General features: G+C 48.6%; 1 protein-coding gene across 9 annotated transcripts in view; it reads right to left on the bottom strand.

Annotated features, from left to right (window-relative positions):
- CCDC180 (coiled-coil domain containing 180) overlaps positions 1–23132 on the bottom strand; it is a 57277-nt gene that overhangs the window by 25029 nt on the left and 9116 nt on the right. For all 9 annotated transcript variants that reach the window (XR_009738082.1, XR_009738083.1, XM_061425730.1 and 6 more), the window contains exons 9-19: positions 21057–21220; positions 18700–18819; positions 13786–13865; positions 11464–11552; positions 9657–9779; positions 8388–8561; positions 7457–7572; positions 6276–6402; positions 4603–4642; positions 4017–4474; positions 2271–2497 (exon numbers count right to left, since the gene is read on the bottom strand). Coding sequence is in view for 7 of the 9 variants with exons in the window: in XM_061425730.1 (XP_061281714.1) it covers positions 2271–2497; positions 4017–4474; positions 4603–4642; positions 6276–6402; positions 7457–7572; positions 8388–8561; positions 9657–9779; positions 11464–11552; positions 13786–13865; positions 18700–18819; positions 21057–21220 (1718 nt within the window). In the remaining 2 variants the exon portion in view is untranslated. The remainder of the gene's footprint in view (positions 1–2270; positions 2498–4016; positions 4475–4602; positions 4643–6275; positions 6403–7456; positions 7573–8387; positions 8562–9656; positions 9780–11463; positions 11553–13785; positions 13866–18699; positions 18820–21056; positions 21221–23132) is intronic.

Raw genomic sequence — 23132 nt, 5'->3', positions numbered from 1 at the left:
ATGCCTGCTCCTTGGAAGAAAATCTATGACAAACTCAGACAGTGTATTAAAAAGCAGAGATATCACTGGGCTGACAAAGGTCCGTATAGTCAAAGATTTTTCTAGTAGTCATGTACAGGTGTGAGTTGGACCATAAACAAGGCTGGGTGCTAAAGAATTGATGCTTTCAAATTATGGTGCTGGAAAACTCTTAAGAGTCCCTTGGACAGCAAGGAGATCAAACCAGTCAATCCTAAAGGAAATCAACCCTGAATACTCATTGGAAGGACTGGTGCTGAAGCTGAAGCTCCAATACTTTGGCCCCCTGGTGCAAATAGCAACTCATCAAAAAGACCTGATGCTGGGAAAGACTGAAGGTAAAAGAAGGGGAGGAAGAGGCTGAGATGGTTAGATAGCATCACTGACTCACTGGACATGAATTTTAGTAGATTCTGGGAGATAGTGGAGGACAGAGGAGCCTGGCATGCTGCAGTCCATGGGTTTGTAGTCAGACACGATATAGTGACTGAACAACAATTTCTCCATAGCTTCCGATTGTATTGTCAAACTCTTGAATCTGACAATTTTGTCATATTATGACTGAGACTGAGCATATTTTTATGAATTCAAGACTATTAAATTTATTTTCCTGTCTACCATCCACTAATATTTTTGCCCATCATTCTAGTATGTAGCTGCACTTTTTCTTATTAATTTCTGGGAGCACTTTATATATTGGGAACACAAGGTCCTCTGACTGAGATGTGAACTGCAAATATTTTTGCCAGTTGATTATTTCATCCTGTTAGAAATGCAGCATGATTTTCTTGGCTATGTATTGTCAAGATGTTGGTTCTCTCCAAATGTATCTATAGATTCAATACAATAACAATTAAAAACTCAGCAGATGTTTTCTTACAGAAACTGATGAATTGATTTCAAATTTATACAGAAATACAAAGGGCCAATGATAGTCAAGACAGTTCTGGAGAAATCAAGTCTGGAGGACTTACACAACCAGATAATAAGACTTAGTATTAAGCTATGGTAATCAGTCGGGGTCCCTGCATCAGCAAGATCCTCTGGAGTAGGAAATGGCAACTCACTCCCAGGCAAATATTCTTGCCTCGAAAATTCCATGAACAGAGAAGCCTGGTGGGCTACAGTCCATGGGGCAGCAGAGAGTTGGACATGACTGAGTACATGGCACACATACACCATCAGTCAGGGGAGGCCTAGCAGAGCAGTGGAGAGAGAAGAGTCTTCTCAAATGGCCCGGCCTTAACTGGCTATTCATACAGGATAGAAATGAATTTGACTAATACCACACACATAAGCAAAAATCAATTCCAGTTGAATTGTACATCTAACTATGAAAGTTTATAACATTAGATAACACAGGAGAGTATTTTCACGACCTTGGGGCAAGCAAAGATTTCTTAGAAAAGACAGAAATCATACTAACCCTAGTGGAAAAATTGATGTGTAAGACCTTACTAAAAAATATATCTTTTCACCAAAAGATATCTTTACAAGAGTAAAAAAAGAAAAGCACAGAGAGGGTATGAACATTCACCACATATTTAACTAACAAAAGAACTTCAGTCTAAGGTAGACAACTAACTCACATAAATTAGTAAGAAAAAAGATAGGTAATCTACAACAAAATAAATCAGCAAAGAATTTGATAAGTCATTTCACAGAAAGATGATTAAATGGCCAGTACGTATATAACAAGGAGTACAACATTGTTACTCATCAGGAAAATGCTAATTAAAACCACAATGAGGCACTACTACAACACACACCAGAATGGCTAAAATAAAAACCACTGACAATACCAAGTGAGGATATGGAGCAACTGGAATTCTCAAATACTGCTGCAAACTGTTAAACCACTTTTGAAAACTCTTTGGTAGTATCTTTTGGTCATATCTCCTCAAGATGGACACACATATAAGCCAATTTCCCAATAACCCACTCTTAGTTATATATCGAACAGAAATATATATACACATGTTCACCAGGAGAAGCTGGATATAAAAGAATACACTCTATGTGATTCCATTTAAATAAAATTCACAAACAAGCAAAACTAATTCAGAAGTTAGAATGCTTGCTGCCCCCTGCAGATTGGTACATCAGTACTGTCTTTCTAGATTTCATATATATGTGTTAGCATATGGTATTTGCTTTCTTTTCCATCTGAAACTAGTCCAATCTTTCATTATTATATTTCACCTTGTTAATAAAACTTGAAGAGAATGAGAATAAAAGGGATTTTCACTCACTGTTTCTTAATCTCTAAAACTAGTCTGGATGGAATGATCACTTCTTCTAAGACCCTGGCACTGGAAATGTCCTTGAAGAGAGTGGCAGGAAGGTTGGAGTGGGGTGTCTTGCTGTTCTCTTCTTGTTTCAGGGGTAGGAAAACAAAGTAAGTGTTCCCACTGGAGGTTGTGAAGAACTCCATCTCCTCCTGGGAGATCTCCCCTAGACTCTCCTCCTGGGCTTTGACCTAAGCAGAAAACAAGACTTTAAACTTGGCGTCATTGAACAGACTTGGTAATCTTTACCATAGGTCCTTTGACATCAGAGATTGTAAACCTGTGGGATGAAACTTGTCTATGGTTATATTTTGCCCATATAATGCTTTTAAAATAGGGAAATGCCACCTAAAAATCTGGATTTCTGATTTCTTTTAAATCAGAAAATCTGGCAATTCTGAGTCTACATTCCCATATGGCATCATTGGCTGGAACTAAATAATGGCTGCATGGTTGCCATAGATTGAATGTTGGTGTCTCTCCAAAATTCATATCCCCGTTGTGTTGGTATTTGGAGGCAGACTTTGGGAGGTTATTAGGGCAAGTAAGCAGAGCCCTCCCTCATGAATGCGGATAGTGCCCTTGAAAACAAAGTATCAGAGAGCTTGCCCCTTCCACCATGTAAGGACACAGAAAAAAAATAGAGCTGTTTATTGCCAAGAAGTAGGCCCTCATCACAGAGAAGGCAATGGCACCCCACCCTGGTACTTTTGCCTGGAAAATCCCATGGACGGAGGAGCCTGGTAGGCTTGCAGTCCATGGGGTCATTAGAGTCGGACACGACTGAGCGACTTCACTTCCACTTTTCACTTTTATGCACTGGAGAAGGAAATGGCAACCCACTCCAGTGTTCTTGCCTGGAGAATCCCAGGGATGGGGAAGCCTGGTGGGCTGCCGTCTATGGGGTCGCACAGAGTCAGACACGACTGATGCAACTTAGCAGCAGCAGCAGCAGGCCCTCATCAGACACCAAAGCTGCCAGTGCCTGGATCTTGAATTCCCAGCCTCCAGAACTGTGAGAAATAAATCTCTGGTGTTTATAAGCCACCCAGTCTATGGTATTCCATTACAGCAGCCTGAACAGACTAAGACAGTAGTTTTTACCACGTCACTATTTTATACTTGGTGTCCAGCCCTCTTTTCAAGTACCTGCCTGTGGTCCCTGTTCAGAGGTCTTATATGCCAGTTCTTCCATAGCACTATAGGAAAAGAGTCTTTGCAATTTCATGATTATGGAATCCCAAATCACTGTTCTGTGACTCTGAATGTGTTTTGAGGATGAGATTTATTCATATGAGAGTCATTTCCCTGCACTCTAAGGAGAGCTGTCTGCCAACTTGGATATGGATCTTTGTTCTTACACAATCAGACAATGGGAAGAGAGAAGGAATGGAGCAGCTAAGTTGGTCTCTACAATAAAGAGGAGCTGGGAGAAGAGAGAGGACCTGGGAGGGATAAGGAAGAGTCAAGGGGGCACTACAGAGGTTGCAAGATGGGATGTGAGGACAGAAAGGTGAAGTTTAAAAAGTATTGCTGGGACATGAGAACGGGATCTCTGTTGACAGCAATGAAAAGTGTACATACATTTGTTACTCTTTAGACATAGCCTAATGGAGACTGCGCCACTGGGGACCCTGGCTTGTGCTAGGGACACAGAGAGTGAACACAGCACATTTTCCAAACCTAAGAGTGAGCCTTTTGCTGGCCTACCTCATCCACAGACGAGCTCCTCCGCTCCTCCTCCTCTTCCTCCTTCTCCTCCTCCTCTTCCTCCTCCTCCTCTTCCTCCTCCTCCTCCCCCCTCTCCTCCTCCACCTTTTCCTTCTTCTCCTCCTCTTCTTCTTCGTGAACCATCACACTGGCCTGGTTTGGGGGTGATCTCAAGGAGCTGTCTCTTTCAACCTGTATTTCTTCCAGTCCTGAAATAGAGTCCTCCCTGGACTCATCCATCTCTTCACTCAGTACAGACTTCTCCTGTGGGCTCACGGCCACCTCTTGTGTGGTGGAGGACTCGGCCTCTTGATCTTCTTCTTCTTCTATCTCTTCGGCTGGCTTGAGGGAACTCATCCTCCCACTGTTGCTTTCTTCACCTTTGCGGGTGTTTGCTTTGGACCTTCGTTTTCCTCTCGGTCTTCTCATTCTCTTCTGGAACTGCTTTTCATGTGGCTCTGTTGATGATCAGCCCCAAAGCACAGGAAGAGACAGGTTATCAGTGCAGCCTGATTGGGCCTCCCTAGCCCCCAGATACACAAGCGTGAAGTTGGGGAGACTCAGACTTGAATTGTAAAAATGTTACCTGGTTCCCTCAATTGGAAAATGACTTCTCCCTCCAAGTTCTACGAGGCAAAAACATAGACACTGAATACATAGTGCTGCCTTCCTCCATGTGCCACTTCTGAGGGCGTCTCTTTTCTTTAAGGAAAAGCCCCCTCCTCCCTGCCTTCTACATCTGATGCAGGCCCTGACCACTTATTTCACAGGGGTGAGCAGGGTGTTCCTGATCATCTTTCCTTAATCCCAAGCACATTAGCAAAGTTTTTTATCATACAATGAAAATCGCAGAATAAACCCTCTTCCTGACATGGTTGGTAGTGATCTGGAGCAAAGAACAAGAAAGCAAATAGGGAGAGATGCATCCAAGGGGCAGGAATCTGCTGCACCCGTTGCTGGATGTAAACATACTCAACGATCAGGATGTACGTGACCTGGGAGCCCCCTCTTCACTCTACACATTCCCCGTTTCATTGGCTGTGGCTGAAGTTGTGGAAATAGTGTGTCACTGATAGCAGTGGATTGGAACTCTAGCTCCTCACAAGCTGGGTGCCCTTGGACAAGCCCCTTAAACCCTGCAGACCCAGGTCCTTCCTGTGTTACTGTCACCACAGTGGCACCTCCATTTTAACCCAGGGAGCCAGGCTGATCTCAAAGCTCCACCTCTGGACAGCGTGAGTTTCACTTTAACCTAGGTGCCACACAATGCATTTACGAGCAACTGGGACAGGGATCTCTGCTGAGAGGAGGCTTCTCTGAGGACTCGGGAACCCCACATCTGTTGGAAACCCGAGCCCGGTTCAGCGTCCACCACAAGTACCTTCCGCCCTGGCCGTGCAGAACTCTGGGTGTATGTGTGCGGGAAAGAGCCACCTCTGGGAGTCAGACCAGGACACTCCAGGTGTTCCTGCATTTACCAGGAAGCACTCGGTACGTCTGAATTATGTGCAGGACACTGTGCTGAGGGCAATCAAAGCTGGACGAAAGACAGGAGGCCACACCTGCCTCACAGGAAACACCTTCCAGCAGGATGCCCTTCACTCCTGCATCTGACAACAACCAACATACAAGCACATGCAGAGAGGGGAGGAGGCGGGGCAAAGAAGGGGACGGAAGGTCAGATTGGGTGGGTGGGGTCTTGTCACTGGTGGTGGCTGGAGGTCTGCGGGGGTTTGGGGTGTGTAGAGACGGAGGAATCCCAGCAGAGGAGCAGGGTGAGGAAAGGGCAGGGGGCAGTGGCACATAAAGGAAGGGTGAGGAGTTCACTGAAGCAGGGGGAGTCAGGGCAGGAGTCGGATGCGGGGGCCTCCATGGTCATCCAGGGACTGTGGGCTGGGTTTGGTTGGGGCTGCAGACTGGGTGAGGGCTTTCTGAGCAGGAGAATGGGTAGGTCAGAGCCGGACTTTAGGATGGTTATGTGGCATGGTGAGTTGGATGACTAGTACTCGGAGTCCTATAAAATCAGCCTTTTAATTATAATTCCATTCAAGACCTGAGGCCTAGATTCTGAGCCTTTGACCTCTTTGAGTCTGAGAAAAAGATAGTCTCTTTAGGAGATGCTTTTAGTTTCTCACTCCTTGATATCCTGGCATAGACTCTAACGTCCCCTGGGTTATTGAGGCAAATATGAACTAGAAGTCATCCTCTCCTCTTCGCTTCTTGGTGAGCAGCTGGGATTTTTTTTATCCCTTTCCATACCTGTTCAAAGATTTCACGAACACAGAAGTGTCGGCTGAGGTGGGAGCTGTAGGAGTTGAGTTCCTTCAGTATGATCACTGGGTACTCCATCACTTCCTTTGTCAGGAGGCCATGAAAAGCCTCATACCTGGAAGGAAGGGAGATGAAAGTGCTGTCAGTGGGAGGGGTCAGCTGGGTGTGAGGGACCCCAGCCAAAAGCCATGCCTCGGGCCTCATGGAGGTAGGCTAGTACCTGGCCTCGAGTTCTGTGCAGAGCTGCTGCGGAGGTTTCCTTTTATACTAACAGTCCTTGATTTGTTTTGCTATTTTTCTGATCATACAAAGAGTACATACTCTTTGTAGAACATTTAGAAAACACAGACAGAGAGCATTCTTTGCATATGGTAGCATGGGTTCCCACTTTCTGTCTACTGTCCTAACCCCGTCCTAGGACTTTACCTACATCATCCCATCAAACACTCCAAAACCAAGGCCCCAGATTTCATCTGTCCCTGAGGTAAGAAGACCAAGGTTCAGGGGGTTATTTATTTGCCTTAAAATGTACTTCTGAATCTAAGTACTGCAATCAACTGGCAGTGTAATCCCATTTCTGTGAATAGCCCTTGTAATATTAGTTGTACTAGGGCACAAAGACGCAAGAGAGTTCACAGGGAACTGTCTTTAATATGGAGAAACTGGCACCAGTCTTAAAAAGCTTATCAATCAGAGAATGGTTAAGTCATTATGAAGCATCCATATTAATCAATGGATGGTCATTTAAAAATGAAACAAAGTTATAAAACGATTCTTATTTTAAAGACACTTTACATGTGTATATATACCAACATTTATAAATGTCTATGTCCACAAAATGGATGAGTTGGGCAGAAATGAGGGGAATTTCCTTTATGTTTGTACTGGTTAATTTTTTTTTCTTTAACAAAGCATGTATGTTTTAAAATTTAAGCAGGGGAGGACTCATGCTCTTGAACTTTAAACTACTTGACCCAGAAACATCCCCCCATAAATTTTTCTGATCAAAATTCTCCTTGAAAGCTTTTGTGTTGACCGAGGGCAGAGCTGCAAAGCACCACAGTGCTCTCTAAAGCTGGAGGCAACCTGAGGCTGGGCTCCTAGGCAGCCAGCCTCTGACTTTGAATATGAATTCTAGCCCATCCTCTTCTAGAGTCTGGTCTGCCTACCTGCATTGCATATTCTTCAGAAAATCCTTGGCCTTTTCCAGGTGTGACTTCAGGTTATTCTCATAGCTTTGCTGCCTCAGTTGGTCCAAGAGCTTGTCAAGATGAGCCTCTTGGGCCTGGCAGCCACACCAGGAACAGAAGGAAGCAGATGTGAGTCACCAGAGCTCCAAGAGAGGGTGTGACATGCAGAGGCCCTGCCCCTGGAGATGAGGTCCAGGTGCCCCAGGCAGGCTTTTCTACATAAGAAGCACGTTCTTACTCTCACTGCTCTGGGCCTATGGGCTCTTCTCCCTGCCTGGAATGTTCTTCTCAATTTTAAATCCCTGATGACCCTACTTAGATGGGACTCCTCAGGGACATGTCCCTTACCCTCACGTCTGGGCCGGCCCCCTTACACCTTCCAGAGACACCTACTCCTCACTCTCCTTCTCAGCGCTGTGCTTGATGTCAGATGCTGAGGGCGTCCCTTCCACCCCTAGACTATGTGAAGGCAGGTGGGTGGGGGCCAGTTCATGTCCTGGGGGTCAGGATGACTGCCAGAGGAAGATGTTCCATGCCCCCCAGTCTGTCTCTCAGGTAAGCCCCATCACAGACATGTCTGGATCCGGGACTCACTGCACAGTCCAGACCTAATTCCAGCAGAACTTTACTGCCACCCAGCCCCCATGACCAAGGTGAGCCTCAGCTTCTCATGTCAAGTTTTATAGCTTGAGGTTTTACTTTTGAGTCTAAGATACACTGGGGATTTATTTTTACATAAAAATAAAATACGGTGTGAAGTAGGTATTGAATTTCTTTTTCTTTTTTTTTTTTTTGCATCTGAATGCTAGCTGAATTCATGGGCCCCCAGGCAGAGCCATGGGCAGCTGACAATCTGGGTGTGGCCCTTCGCTCCTCTCCTGTTGGGGTTACCTGGATGCCAGGGCCACACCTGGTTCTCCCGCCTGTGCTTCTGCCGCTGCTGCTCCATCCTCTTCTCGAGCTCCATCTCCTGCATCAACAGCACACTCTGATGTGTCTCCCATAGGTTCACGGCCTCCTGGAAGTAGCTGAAGAGGTCTGAGCTCTGCTGCTCTGTCTGCTTTGCCACGGTCTCGAAGGATTTCTGTGGTGGCAGAACCCAAAGGAGGGGCCTTTAAGTGTCAACCAGCCCCCGGGGTAAGGAGAAGGGCCCATTGGGCGGGGCTCCCTCACCAGCCCGTGGAGGCCCAGATCTCCAGGGACTGGTGTCTGGACACCATCCCTCAAGGTTATCTTCACATCCGGCCTTCCCTTCTCTGGGACAGCATTTCTGGTCTGTCCACGGCCACACCCTCAGACTGGCTGACATGCAGTCCCATCTCTAGACCTGTACCCCTGTCCACTGAAGAGGGAGTTCGGGGCCTGGAAGGAGAAAGGCACCACTCCGGCATCAAGTGGGCCATGCCCATCTTGACCTGGGCATCTCTCCTTCCTTGGAGCTCCCTGCCACAGCCCTTGAGCCAAACACCAGAGCCTACTGTTAAAGTCTCACCTCTCCCTCTTTCCTATGTGTCTCTTATACTCTCAAAGGGTCTGGGGTTGGCAAACTTGGCCCATGAGCTACATGTAGCCCTCTGCCTTTTTTGTTTAACCTTGGGAGCTAAGCACAGATTTTACATTTTTAAATGGCTGGGAAAAAAACAAAACCAAAAACAACCTAAAGAAGATAATCAATCATGTAATAATTAGGTGAAATTCAAACTTCAGGGTCCAGAAAAAAAGTTTTATTGAAACATAGCCATACCCATTTATTTCTGTGTTGCCTGGGGCTGCTTCTATGTGATAAGAGCAGAGTGAGAATTTGAGTCAGAAACCTGACACCCGACAGGGCTTAAAATATTTACCACAGGAAGCATTTGCTGAATCTTGCTCTAGACTCTAGGCATCTGGGACTTGGGCTAATTGCTCCTTGTGATCTCTAGCACCCAGACTTGACAAGGGCCTGGGGGGGCACTCTGCCCGAGAGTGTTTGACTGGAGTCTGGGGGTGGCTGGGGAGCCAGGGGTGAGCCCGGAGTGCCTGGCAGTGCAGGGGAATTGCTCCAGAGGGGCTGGCCATGACAAGGCGGAGGCACTCACCAGGGACAAAGTTGTAAGCCCCTGGACTCCCACTCCTCTCACAGCCCAGCATCCTGGGTGACCACCCTGCTCCCCAGCAGCACAGGTCCCCAGTTACGCACGTCCAAGACCTCCAGCTCCTCCTCCACCTTGCTCTGGAGACATCCCACCATCTGGAAGAAGGATGGGCTCACCAGGCTCTCTGCCTCCTCCTCAGTGAAGGCCTTCCAGTCCAGCAGCTGCTTCTGGAAGGGGGCGAGGCAGAGCCCGGCTTAGGCTGATGGGGGCTTCACCTCGGGACTGGTCCTGCCCCGAGACCAACCTCCCACCCATCTCCATGAACCTTGGCAGAAAGCCCCACAGTGGCCCAGTCAGGCCAGCTTCATCTGCCCACTGTGTCCAGGTGCTGAGTACCGCCCCTGGTCACTGACTCTGCCAGAGGTGTTCTCATTAGCCCCTCTTGGCAGATAAGGAAACTAAAGCTTGGGGAGAAGTGAAGGGACTTGCTGGAGTGCACACACCTGGCAAGTGGTGGGCCTGGGATCTGAACTCTCCTACTTCCGATCCTACAGGCATAAACTGCCATCCTACACACCCTCAGCATTGCTGTAAGCCAGACAGGGCTCCCATTTCCTGTCTGGAGTTATGCCAACTGGAAAGCCAGTTCTCTATATTAATAGACTTGATTTATGCACAAAATCTAGAATAAATCAACCTCCCCCAATTATTATAAAACATGAAATGTGTCTCCAGTTGAACACTTCCAATGCTGCTGCCCAGGAACACCAGGCGCCATCTGTCAGGCTCAAAGTGCTCCTAGGGTCCGTGGTGACCTCAGCACTCACACCCTGCATATTGCCCAGCAGAGGGCCGTGAGCAGGGGCACAAGGAACTGACGCTAGGGCCACAGGGCTGTGGAATCCCAGGGGCAGGGGTGAGTGAGGAGGTGAGTGCTGGGGGCGTGGTCTTGGGGAGGCTCTCTAGAGCACAAGGCTTCCCTCCAGGCTTTACTCTTAAGGTCCGATGTCCCTAAAGGACTGACTAGGAGGCATGTGATGGCCCCTAAGGCCCCAGAGCAAGCAGGCAGAGCCCTGTGGGCTGGGACAGCCCCTGGATCTTTTGCAAACTGGTCTTCTCATCTTCAGATGGGGCCAGTGACACCCACTCTGTAGGACCTTGGAGGATCTGATGAGAGTGGTGCAAGAGAGTGGCACAGCCCCCAGGGACCACAGCACCCACAGTGCACTGGAAAGCCCTCCGCTCCCCTGAACTCTGTTCAGGGTCCTGATGGCAGAGCCAAAACTTGACAGACACACATGTGAGGCAGCAGGAGCGTCTTGGGGCCTACAGGCAAGACCGTCATGGCCTGGGGACTCCTACAGCCACAGCCAGCATGTTAGACCATATTCAAAATGATTAGGTGTGGGGGATTTTCATCTAAACAGTCTTACAAAGGAGGCGGGGAAGGGGCCTTTTGACATAATATGTCCTCATACCTCAGGAAACCACACCTTGTCATTGAAGGGGGTTGTGGGAGGTCTCACTGTCTCACACTCTAACAGCGGCGGGTGGGTGAAGAACAGAGGCTGGCGGGTAGAGAGTAAAGTTGGCTGTGACAGCAGTGGCAGCACTGTTTATAAAAGGGAACTGGTGGAATAACGTCCATGACATAATCTCCACTGAATAAATAAAGTCAAGTGATACAGAGGGTCAAGTGAAGGGTGAGGTGATCAGAGTGCTAAATTTTGTCTGTGGGGTCAAGGAAGGCTCCCTGGAGGTGGTCAGGTTGGGGGCCACGGAGGGGTAGGTGGGAACAGCTGGGGACGAGGGAGTCCAGGCTGAGGGAACAGCTTCAGAATGCCCAGAAACCAACGCGGAGGGAAAGCGGGGTCTGCAGGGTGGAGGGGCAGGGCTGGGAGGGACACCCACCCTGCACTTCTGCCCTTGGGCTAGGCACTCCTGCCAGATCTTCTCGTACTGCAAGCGGATCCGCATCATGCAGTCCATGTGGTAGGCATCTCCATGGGTGGGTAAAAAGAACACATCAGCAGCTCTTCCAGAAGAGGGAAGGTCGGGAGGAGGGCTTTCCCATTTCTCAGGAAGTAGCTTCTCCCCAGCAAAGTGCCTCCAGAGCAGGGATCATTTACATCAGGGGGTGCTGTCTCCCTCACCTCAAAGTCCTCAATACCCCAAGATAGGGACCTCAAACGAGGAACCACATTTTTCTGTTCTGATTCTGACCCCTGACTCAGTTTCAAGGCTGATGAAACTCTTTCAGGGTAGTTGTCCTGAGCGACAGAACAGTAACAAGGTGCAAATTAAGAGCATTTACAGATCATGTCTGGGATGAATCCCTCAAGAAGTGATTGGACCAGAACATTCGGAATGTGACCGACTGATCTTTCTCCTCTTCTTCCTCCCTACTGTTTCTGGTTTATAGTCACCTCAGTGTGACTCTTGGTTTCTAAGATAAGGAACTGAAGTTTAATGCTCCTGTCAGTTCCAGAAACTGAAAGATGACCCAGAGATGGTGTGGTGGCTGTTCCTTGACAAGGGCTGGGGAGGAGGGAGCTTAGGGGGCAGTGAGGACACTGGGGAGGGTGGATGTGCAGTGGAACTGGTGACGAGATGCTGTAAAGCTGGTTTCTGCCATCTCCAGGGCCACCGTCTAGGCCAGCACATCCCCACCCCTCCTAGGAAATCAGTGTGATGAAGACCCCCTCTCCAGGGTTTCTGTGCTTCTGTTTCTGTTCCCTTCTGATCTGCCCCCTACCAACCTTATCACTCCCAGCTCGGAACCTTCCACTGGGTTCCCACTGCCTTCAGGATGAAGTTCAGCCTCTCACACGCGGCCATGTGGCCAGCACAGCCTGGCCCTCTGGCCTCTTATCTTTTTCCCCAAAGGTCCCAGCTCTGTTTGGCCTCTCAGCCTCCCCACATACTAGTCTTCTGGCTTGGAAAGCTACCCTGACCCCTGGACGTATCTAACTCATACTCGCCTTGCAGGTTTCAACTGGATGGTCACTTCCTTGGCAAGGTCTTACATAACCCTCAACCAGGCTATGCCCCAAATCTAAATTAAAGTAGCTGGTCACTTGTTCACTCCCTGCTGTAACATCCTGCGTGGTCTGGACTGGAGGCACCCAAGAGAGATCTACTCCACTGGTTACCAGGGCCCAGCCCCTTGCTTACTCCTAGGCGGTGCCCAATGAATGGCAGCCATTGCTATTATTTAGGGTCTCAGGGCTCTTACCTTTGGTGTTATAATACAATTATAATATCTTTAGAATTATAACCCTGAGAGTCCCGGGAGCAGTGGTGGGTACTACTAACCAAAGCAGTCAGGTCAAATCCAGCTGTGACATTTCCTTAGCTGTGTGACCCTGAGCAGGATGCTTCACCTCTCTGTGCTTCTGAATCTTTCTCCATCATAGGGGGCAATGATACCACTGACTTCACTGGGTTATCTCAAAGGAGATGAAAGTATTATGTATATTCTACAGTAAGACTTGGCAAACTCTGCTAGATAGTAAATATTTCCAGCTTTGAGAGCCATACAGTCTCTGCCGCAACCACTCATTTCTGCTGTTACAGAGCAGAAGCAGCCAGAGACAGCATGTAAACAAATGAGCAGAGCTGTGTCCCAGTGAAACTTATTTACTGATGATGGGTTGGAGTTTGAGGACCCTGGTATAGAGAATTTCTAAATATTACCATTTATTCTTGAGCGCCAAATAAGCCAGGCACTAAACTACAACTGGACCACAGGACTGTATGTGTTTCTTATGTTAACCTCACAAGGTAGGTATCTTTATTACTCCTGAGATCCCTACTTTATGGAAGAGAAATGTGAGACTGAGGGAGGCCATGACTTTCCCTAGGTCACATGGCAGGGACAGCACACCTCACACACGCAGGATCTGGCCTTGGAGTCACCCCTCTAGCTCATGCTGTGGTCAGGGGTCAGAGCGTGGGGCTGCCATGGCTGTGGGCTGGGCAGGGATGTGGGAGGTAGTGGGAGGAGGGGGACTCTTCCAGGTAAGAACTTGGGATCCAATATGGACCCCCAGAGCTTACTCTTCCCTCCACTCCCCCGCCACCCATCTTCCCCAGGAGTGACCTGCCACCTATTTCTGAGTTTGTAATAGACCCTGACATAAACAATTGGCTGACAGACTGAAACGGCTACAAAGCTACTGCTTGAACAGAGCTCTGGAGGGACCTGAGTGGGATCCCACAGACCTCACTCACCGATGTGCTTGTTCAACGAGTCGAGAGAAGAACGCCATTCCGTCAGCTGAGCTTTGCTGTAATTGGGGGGCAGGAGGTCACTGGGGAAGGAAGGTGTGACACGTAAGCCATGCTTGAGTAAAACACTCACTGACCAAGACTGGTAACATCTTCAAGGAACAATGGTCCAGGGGAGTATCTACACAGATGCTGAAGAAATACATGACTCGTTGGGGATTTTCTGGTGCCGAACATATGTCATGAAAAGGTCTATTAATATCAGTGAGCTTGTTACTTAGAATAAAACTGAATTTTCCTAATGGGGAAAAAAATGGTTTATATCACACAACCCAGGAATCCACTTCAAGGAACCCAATCAAAGACAATATAAAACATATACAAAGTTTATGCATTAAGACAGTTGCTTAACAGTTCTGTTTATAAACACTCAAAAAATAAAAAACAACATTCATATCTAACAATAGGGAATTTCTTAAATAAAATACATGATTCTTTACTGTAGTAACTAAAAAGGATGTGGCGGATTGAAAAATTGTCAATATTGTTAGGTCCTCCCACCGGGAGGTCGAGTTTATTTCCCCATCCCAGGTTCCGGGCTTGGCCATGAGATTTGCTTTGGCCAATGAGACACTAGTAAATATGTCTCAGCATATTTACCAGTCTCAGGAGAGGCTTGAGACTTCTACTTGCCCTCTCTTGTTGCAGGGAGCTCTTTTCCCAGCACCAGCACCACCACCATGCCTACAAGCCTGGATTAGCCTCCTGGAGGGCGAGAGAGCAAGTGGAGAGAGGCCCCAGCTGTCCCACCCAAGGCTCCAGACACATGAGGAAGGCCATCCTGGACCATCTAGCCCCAGCCAAGGGAAACTGCCCAGCTGGCTCACAGAATCATGAGAAGCAAAAAATGATTGTTGGCTGCTTTAAGTCACTAAGTTTCAGGTGGTGTTTAGTGGTGTGGAAAAAATGAATATGACATATTATTTATTGTCCACATTAGGATATTTTGACAGTGAAAGGGGGATGCTAAGAACAATTATGCCAAGATAAGACATGTAACCCAAGATGGTCTTGGGCAGCCTACTTAGAGTGGGATAGTAAAGAGCAAAAAACGAAGAACATGGCATCTGGTCCCATCTGGTCCCATCACTTCATGGCAAATAGATGGGGAAACAATGGAAACAGTGACAGACTTTATTTTCCTGGGCTCCAAAATCACGGCAGATGGTAACTGCAGCCATGAAATTAAAAGACACTTGCTCCTTGGAAGAAAAGCTATGACAAACCTAGACAGAGTATTAAAAATCAGAGACATTACTTTGCCAACAAAGGTTCATCTAGTCAAATAAACGGTTTTTCTAGTAGTCATGTATGGATGTGAGAACTGGACCATAAAGAAAGCTGAGCACCGAAGAACTGATGCTTTTGAACTGTGGTGTTGGAAGACTCTTGAAAGTCCCTTGGACTGCAAGGAGATCAAACCAGTCCATCCTAAAGGAATCAGTCCTGAATATTCATTGGAAGGACTGATGCTGAAGTTGAAGCTCCAATACTTTGGCCACCTGATGTGAAGAGCTGACTCATTGGAAAAGACCCTGATGCTGGGAAAGATTGAAGGCAGGAGGAGAAGGGGACGACAGAGGATAAGATGGTTGGATGGCATCACTAACTCGATGGACATGAGTTTGGGTGAACTCCGGGAGGTGGTGATGGACAGGGAGGCCTGGAGTGCTGCAGTCCATAGGGCTGCAAAGAGTTGGACACGACTGAGTGACTGAACTGAACTGAAAGAGCAAAAGGGAAATACAAGAGTGTGCAGGGCATGATCTCAAGTTTAAACATTGTACTAAATGCAATGTGGTGTCCTAGACTGGGTCTTGGAACAGAAAAAGGATATTAATGGAAAAATTGGTGAAATTCAAAAAAGTGTGTTGTATAGTTAATGAAAATGCATCAAAGTTAATTTTAGTGTTGACAAGCATCCAGAGGAAGGGTAAGATGACAACACTAGGGAAACTGGATTAGGAATATATAGGAATTCTGTGTGTTAATTTTGTAACTTTTCCATAAATCTAACATTAATCCAAAATGAAAATTTCATTTTAAAAAATTATATGCACATGTATTTATTGGGTCCAAGAAAATCCATGGGAATTCTCCTGGGAGAGACCCTGAGAATCTTAATAAAACTCCCAACCCCTCTGCCATCACTACCCACAAGCCTATAGAGGGCCTGGCATGAGCCAGAACAAAGGTTCTTACTGGGTGTCTGGGACTCTGGGGTTTCCAGAGGAAGGCCTGTAGCCATGGGTTGGGATGGGACGTGGGGCCCGCGTGAGGCCCCACGTGAGGCAGTTAGCTCCCTGGACAGCTCCTCAGGCTTGATTAGAAGGCTCCCTAGCTGCTGATAGGCCAAGGAGAAATAAGTGGGGTCTACATGGTGTGCTTTGTGGGAGGTGTCCAGACCTGCTTGCACAAACACCACAAACCCAAACCTTCGCTTGACACTCACTGGATTTCTGGGATCAAGGTTTTGCAACTTTACCTTTAAGTTGTATGTGTTTGCAATGCTTCCAGACACTGGAATTATGTCCTGACTTCACCTTTTTATATATCCCCACTGCTGGGTCCTATGTCCTATAAATGTGCTCTTGCTTCTGATATCCTAGAACTGCCCACGACTTCCTCCAAGCCAGGTCCTATCACACATCCAGTTCCACACACTGCCTGAAGACACTGCCACCATACAGTATGTCCCAGCTGTGGCCAGAAGCATCAAAGGACGCATTTTTCTCCATGTGCTTGGCCCCAACTTTCCACTCCACTTGGGCAGCAGCCAGATCCACATTCACAGCCTGTATGAAGGATGTGCTGGGGCAGAAAAGACATCAGCCTAGAACTCTTTCTGCATTTGGTTTGCAAAAGTCTGAGTGCTTAGGGGAGTCGAGAGCATTGGTGAGGAGCAGGCATTTGAGGGACTGGGCAGAGAGCCCTGGGGAGGAAGAGGATGCTGTGGACCAGGACCCTCTCTTCACCCAATAGAAAGGGGCATGGGAAGGGGTGGACAGAGCAGGGTGGTGGGTGCCTGGCAGTGCCAGCAGGTGGGTCCTGCTTCCTGGTGGCACTGCTGGAGCAACTACAAGACCCAGGTCTCTGGAAAGAAATGGCTGCCTGGATGGGAGAACTCAGGGGCTCAGAGCAGTCTCCTCAAGATTCCTGCATCCAGCTGTGTGGAGGCAGCAGCAGTTGCCCAGTAGCATGTGTGATGCTTTTGAACTGTGGTGTTGAAGAAGACTCTTTAGAGTCCCTTGAACTGCAAGGAGATCAAACCAGTCCATCCTAAAGGAAATCAACCCTGAATATTCATTGGAAGGACTGATGCTGAAGTTGAAGCTCCAACACTTTGGCCACCTGATGTGAAGAGCCAGTTCATTGGAAAAGACCCTGATGCTGGGAAAGATTGAGGGCAGGAGGAGAAGGGGACGACAGAGGATGAGATGGTTGAATGGTATCACTGATTCAATGGACATGAGTTTGAGCAAACTCCAGGAGATAGTGAAAGACAGGGAAGCCTGATGTGCTGCAGTCCATGGGGTCACAAAGAGTTAGACACAACTGAGTGACTCAACAACAACGTGTGTAGACCAAACACTGATGACCAGACTCCCCAGGCTTGGCTCTGGGTGGGCTTCCTTGGCTTTCTGTTGATGGGCAAGATCCCCAAGAAAGACTAAGTTTTTCCCACCTTTATGAACAGGGACTCAATGTCAGAAATAAGTGAAGTCATGTGTGTGTGTGTGCTAATTTGCTTCAGTTGTGTCCAACTCTTTGTGACCCCATGGACTATAGCCTGCCAGCCTCCTCTGTCCATGGGATTCTCCAGGCAAGAATACTGGAGTGTGTTACCACACCCTCTTCCAGGGGATCTTCCTGACCAATGAATCAAACCTGTGTTTCTTATGGCTCCTGCATTGGCAGGAGGGTTCTTTACCACTAGCGTCACCTGGGGAAGCCCAAGTGGAGTCATAGAAAACAACAAAAGCACTTTTCCTTGTGTTGAGATTTTTATCCACCTTGTCAATTTCATGCTTGCATGAAGATATGGCTGCACCTGGGGCAGGAGATGCCCATCCTGGTGGAGTCTCTCTGGCTCGAGTTGTGTAGAGTCCTAACAGTCATTAACATCCTAGGAGAACTTGGGCCCTGTGGTGAGGTGATAGGAAAAACCTGTATCCCAGAGTGACCAGAATGAAAGGGACCAGTGAGGTGCATGGCTTCCAGCACATGAAATGTCTCTGCCTCGCAGGACCATGCAGGCTCCATCCTGCTGCTGAGGGTAGACGCTACAGACTCCCAGGGCTGTGGGATTCCAGATCTAGAACATTCAGCATGCCCCCATCAAGCAGCTTATCATGGGATCAGAGCTGGTGAACACAAATCTAAGCAAAGCATCTGTCCACAGCCTCTCACAGGTCCCTTGTCTGATGACAGCAGCCTCCTTATCAACCTCTGGGCCTTCAGCTTCATATCCCTCCATCCACGCTCCAAACTGCAGAGCTGATGGACCCACTCCATTCCTCACTGCCCTCAGGAAAAAGTCCACCCCCTGACCTGGCTCCCCCCCGACTCCCCCACTCTCCTCTGACCTCACCCATCGCCACTGCCTCCTTCCAAGCTCTTTGGCAGAGTCACACTAAACTTCTTTCTGCAGCAAATGTGTCACATTCCCTGTTGCCACTGGGGCTGGGACACCCCAGAACGTAGAGCCAGGTGACCAGCCCAGGGCCAGAGAACTGGGAGATGGCCTGGTCTGGAGGATAACACCTCAAGAGAAAAGTCAGCAGTAAGGACTCTGCCTGCCTCCCCGATGGACCCCCAAAGGTGCCCTCCCCAGAGGGCCCTCCCCTCCTGCTGTACCAGATGGTGCACAGATGGTCCAGTCGCTTTTGCTGCAGGCTGCTCTGGTTCTTCATCATGGTCTCAAGCTCTTTCTTCACAGCCGGAGGAGTCTGGATTCTCTCACTGGCCATGAACTCACTGGGTGTCCAGACACATTGGACCATGGACAGAAGAGGAGGGGCAGGGTGGGTGGGAGAGAAGGCATGAGACTCACGGTAAGAACATTCAGCACCCTGACACCACTCCCAACCCCTTCCCCACATCCAGGCCCCAGGGATACAGGAAAGGAGGGAAGAGAGGGAGGGAGGGTGAGGGAGGGAAGAACAGAGGGGTCGGCAGGCACAGCTCAGGTGTGGGTCCTGACTGCTGCCTCCAGCTCTGTGACCTTGGACAAGTTGCCCCTTCCCTGAAACTTGGTTTCCTCTTCTGTCAAGGTAATGACAATACCTTCCTCAAGTGGTACTTGTGAGGACCCTACCAGATAATGTGAGCAAAACCATTAGCACCATGCCTCACTCCTGGGAAATGCCCAGTAAATGTCACCTCTTCCCATCACTGTCCATGATGGTTACTGATGTCTGAACCTCCCAGATCCAAGCCCAGGCCTGGACCAGGTACTTTCCATAGAGCATCTTGTTGATCATCACCGAAACCGTCACCAGTCCATCATAGTATCTGCAGACAAAGCCTGCGAATGTTTAAGCCCTTGACCAAGGTCACAAAGAAAATACAGGGGCAGTCAGACCTCGGTACACTTCTCCATCCATCCTAGAGTCAGACTCCAGTGGTCTCCATTTAGAAATGTGGGTGGACAGCGGGCCTCCTGCCACCACACCTACAGCACAGACAGATACTCTCCGGTGACTTTAGACATCTTGGTTCCAAGTGTCCCTTTCTTAGCAAAAGAAAGCCTTCTTTGCTGGCCAAAACCTCCATGGCCTTTGTGTCAGTATTAACAAGAGTGCCACCTGATGGGGGAAGCTTGGAGATAGGCCCTCTCTTCACCCTCCCTCCCAGGAGTGAAACTTGCTCCCACAGGGTGGGAAGTGGCCCAAGCCTGAGGGATGGCCATTCTCCTTGGCCCAGTAACAGTAAAGAGTGGACAGTGGGCAGGTAATCAGGCTAACATTTTCAAACCACTTGTACAGTGGGCTTCAGCTAGTAAAGAATCCACCTGCAGTGCGGGAAACCTGGGTTTGATCTCTGGATTGGGAAGATCCCCTGGAGAAGGGTAAGGCTACCCACTCCAGTATTCTGGCCTGAAGAATTCCATGGACTGTATAGTCAATGGGGTCACAAAGAGTTGGACACGACTGAGCGAATTTCACTTTCCTTTTTGGGCTTCTGCGGGGAGCTGCCCGTGAGAACGGGGTCCTTTGTCTGAAGGACACAGCTCTGGGAGCTGCCTCAGTCCTTGAGGGTTTGCTTGCAAACATAGCTCTCTGTCCCGCCACCCCAGAGATTAGGCGCTTATTTACTGCAGGCACCTGGAGTTCTGTGCAAACTTCTCACGCACAGAGAAATGTTATCTGGTGTAAGAAATAATAACAGGGAGCCATTCCCATGCTCTCAAGATTTCTTGTGACTGTTTGTAAGATGTATAGGCTAACCAAGAAAAAATGTTAACTGTTTTGTCTCTCTCACGCTTTTCTGTATAAATATGAGATGTTGAATAAAGTTGGTGTCAGACTGCGTCCCTTCGTGGTGACGTGTCTGAACCTCTCGACCCCATCTTTGTAGTCTCTTGCTTTAGTTTCTTTCTTAGCCCCGCTGTGCACGTTCTCGGGACCTGATCGACTTTGCCGGCTGGCTCCGGCAGGCTTCCCTTGTGGCTCAGATGGTAAAGAATCTAGCTGTAATGCAGGAGACCCAGGTTTGATCCCCAGGTCGGGAAGACCCCGGAGAAGGCAATGACAACTCACTCCAGTATTCCTGCCTAGAGAATCCCATGGACAGAGGAGCCCGGTGGGCTATATACTCCATGGAGTCACAAAGAGTCGGACACGATTGAGTGAATAACACTTTCATTTTCAAGAAGATGCATATGAGAAAATGTGTATGAAGAAAATAAGATACAAATCTACACACGCAGTATGGGTCTAAAAAAGCCTGGAAGAAAATAATACCAAAATATCAGCTGCGCTTCTCACTGTGATGAGAAATTAATGGTGACTTTTAATTTTTCCTTATACTTGTATCTATTTTGACTCTAAGGGAAAAAAAAAAAGCACCTATTACTTTTACCATCAGAAAAAGCAACCGCATTTTAAAGTAATGACAAAGGAAGGGAGAACGCACTCTGCTCACTGACCCACGCTGGTGGGGGCGCAGGGTGGGGGGGGGGGAGAGCCTCTGTGGTGTGGGCAGCCACTGACCTGAAATCCTGCACCAGATACTCCTTCTTGAGAGCCTTCCAGGCATCCATCAGGCCCTGCCAGCGGCGGTGGCTATCAAGCTCCTGCTGCAGCCTGGCTTCCATCAGGTTGACGAACAGCTTGGCGAGAGCCCTCCGGTTGCCCAGCAGGGCGTGGTTTATGATCTGCGGTCACAGGTGGGCAGGTTCTAGATGGAGCGGGGGCTCTCCAAGGTCAGAACAAGGCTCAGTAGGAGAGGGGTGGTGGGCAGCTGGAGAGGGGCCGGGTGAGCTGTGGGCTGAGTGCCGAGCAGGGTGGTGGGAGCATCTGAGGAGTACTGGGGAGGGGAGGTCACCGGGCACTCAAGGAAGCTGCCCAGGGCTCAGCAGCTACAGACAGGGACAAGGGTCTATCCTGAAGGCTTAACAGTGAATCCTGGTCAGGTGAGTTTCAACCCAGCTCCAAGGCCATCTCAGACTGTTTAAAAAGGTGATTCTAAATTCATTAGAGTTAAGCACTTCAGTGGGCTCTCAGTGTCTAGCTGTTCTTTTTATAAATTTGCTCCAACAACAGAATGCTCATGTTACCAGGGACGAGTCACACATGGTTGTGACGAGAACCAGTACCCAATGACCAAATAAGGTCAGAGCTAGAACACTCTTTAGCAGTCCTCCCAGCAGTCCTCACGAGGGCATGGCAGTGAAGATGATTCTTCACTGGGTGGTACTCATCTGCCATCCAGCCTCCACAGTCCTTCCAATGAGACTAGCCTCTCCCATGTCCCCAAGGACTGGAACAGCCAAAAATGTTCCATACATGTCCCAGAGCCCTCTGTGCACTGCCCTGGAGCAGGGCTGAGAACTGCTATACACAGCGGGCAGAAATTCCAGCACCGAAATTCCACTGGGAGCTGAGGTTTGATGCCAGCTGTTCCTAGCTGGGGGGCGTTGGCAAGTATTTCCTGAACCTCCATATCTGTAGCCATAATGTGAAGATGATGCTCTTCACAGCACAGGGTACTGCTGGAGTTAAAAGACATAGATGCACACAGAGCAAGGAGAAAGCACCGGTTGTTCCGTGGACGATAAGCCTAGTGAAGTCAAATGCTGAAATGTAACTGGAAGACTGCTAACTCTGACACACGTAGTCGAGCAAGTGGTTAATTCAAAGTGAGGAACTCTTGCATGTCTCAAATGAAAGCCACTGCTGAGCCCTCTCATGTAGCCCTCCCAACAAGCACTATCTTGTGATACTCAGATGCCTGAGTATCACTGTCCTCATTTTACGGACACGGAGTTCCAGGTGCAGCAATTTTGGGAGCATTCATGTCTGGACCGTGGAGGAGGGGGCCTGTGCTTACTCCCTGTCCACGCTTTGTCCAGGACCCCAAGGCACACCCCTGGGCTGGCACCCATCTGTGTTTCTGAACACCGTGCTGCTTCTACTCTGCGTGCTGCCAGGAGGGCCGTTACCTGACAAGCCCAGCTTTCTGCACCAGACCCAGAAACCCACATAAGAAAATGTGCCTCTGAGTAGCCAGAAGAAGTGTCCTGTCATAAATAACATTGATTTTCTTGTTTTTTTTTTTTAATCCCAAAGGAAGCATTTGGGGGAGGCTGGGGTGTGGACAGTGAAGCAGTGGGAACAGAGCCAGAGGGGCAGGCATGGTTCAGCAACAGGCACTGACAGACAGCAGGAGGACAGAGAAGAACCACTGGAAAGACTGGACATACAGAGCATCCTGAGGTCACTCATGAGTGCACACACCACCCTGAGTCCACAACAGCTGTGAGACCATGCTTCTGTCACACACTGCACTGCACATGGCAGCTGAGACACAGCCCCGAAGGTGTTTGCAGAATCAGTGTCGGTCAAACTGCTGACACTGTATTAGGTTCACTGGGATGAACATGGCAGGGAAGTACAAAATGTACTGCAGGGATTTCCATTGGAAGTACTTAACAAAGACTCTGGTTCTGAACTCAAGTGGCCAACCTGAGTTACTTGGAAATGTTACATATGAGAAGCCCATCATTGCTGAGACCCAGGATCTAGGGAATCCTGTGGTCCTGCTCTTGCAGGCTGATCCCGTTCACG

Source organism: Bos javanicus, chromosome 8, assembly GCF_032452875.1.
Source record: "Bos javanicus breed banteng chromosome 8, ARS-OSU_banteng_1.0, whole genome shotgun sequence".
NCBI lineage: Eukaryota > Metazoa > Chordata > Mammalia > Artiodactyla > Bovidae > Bos > Bos javanicus.
Note: the sequence above shows the minus strand (reverse complement) of the source record. Positions and strands in the feature narration are given on the sequence as shown.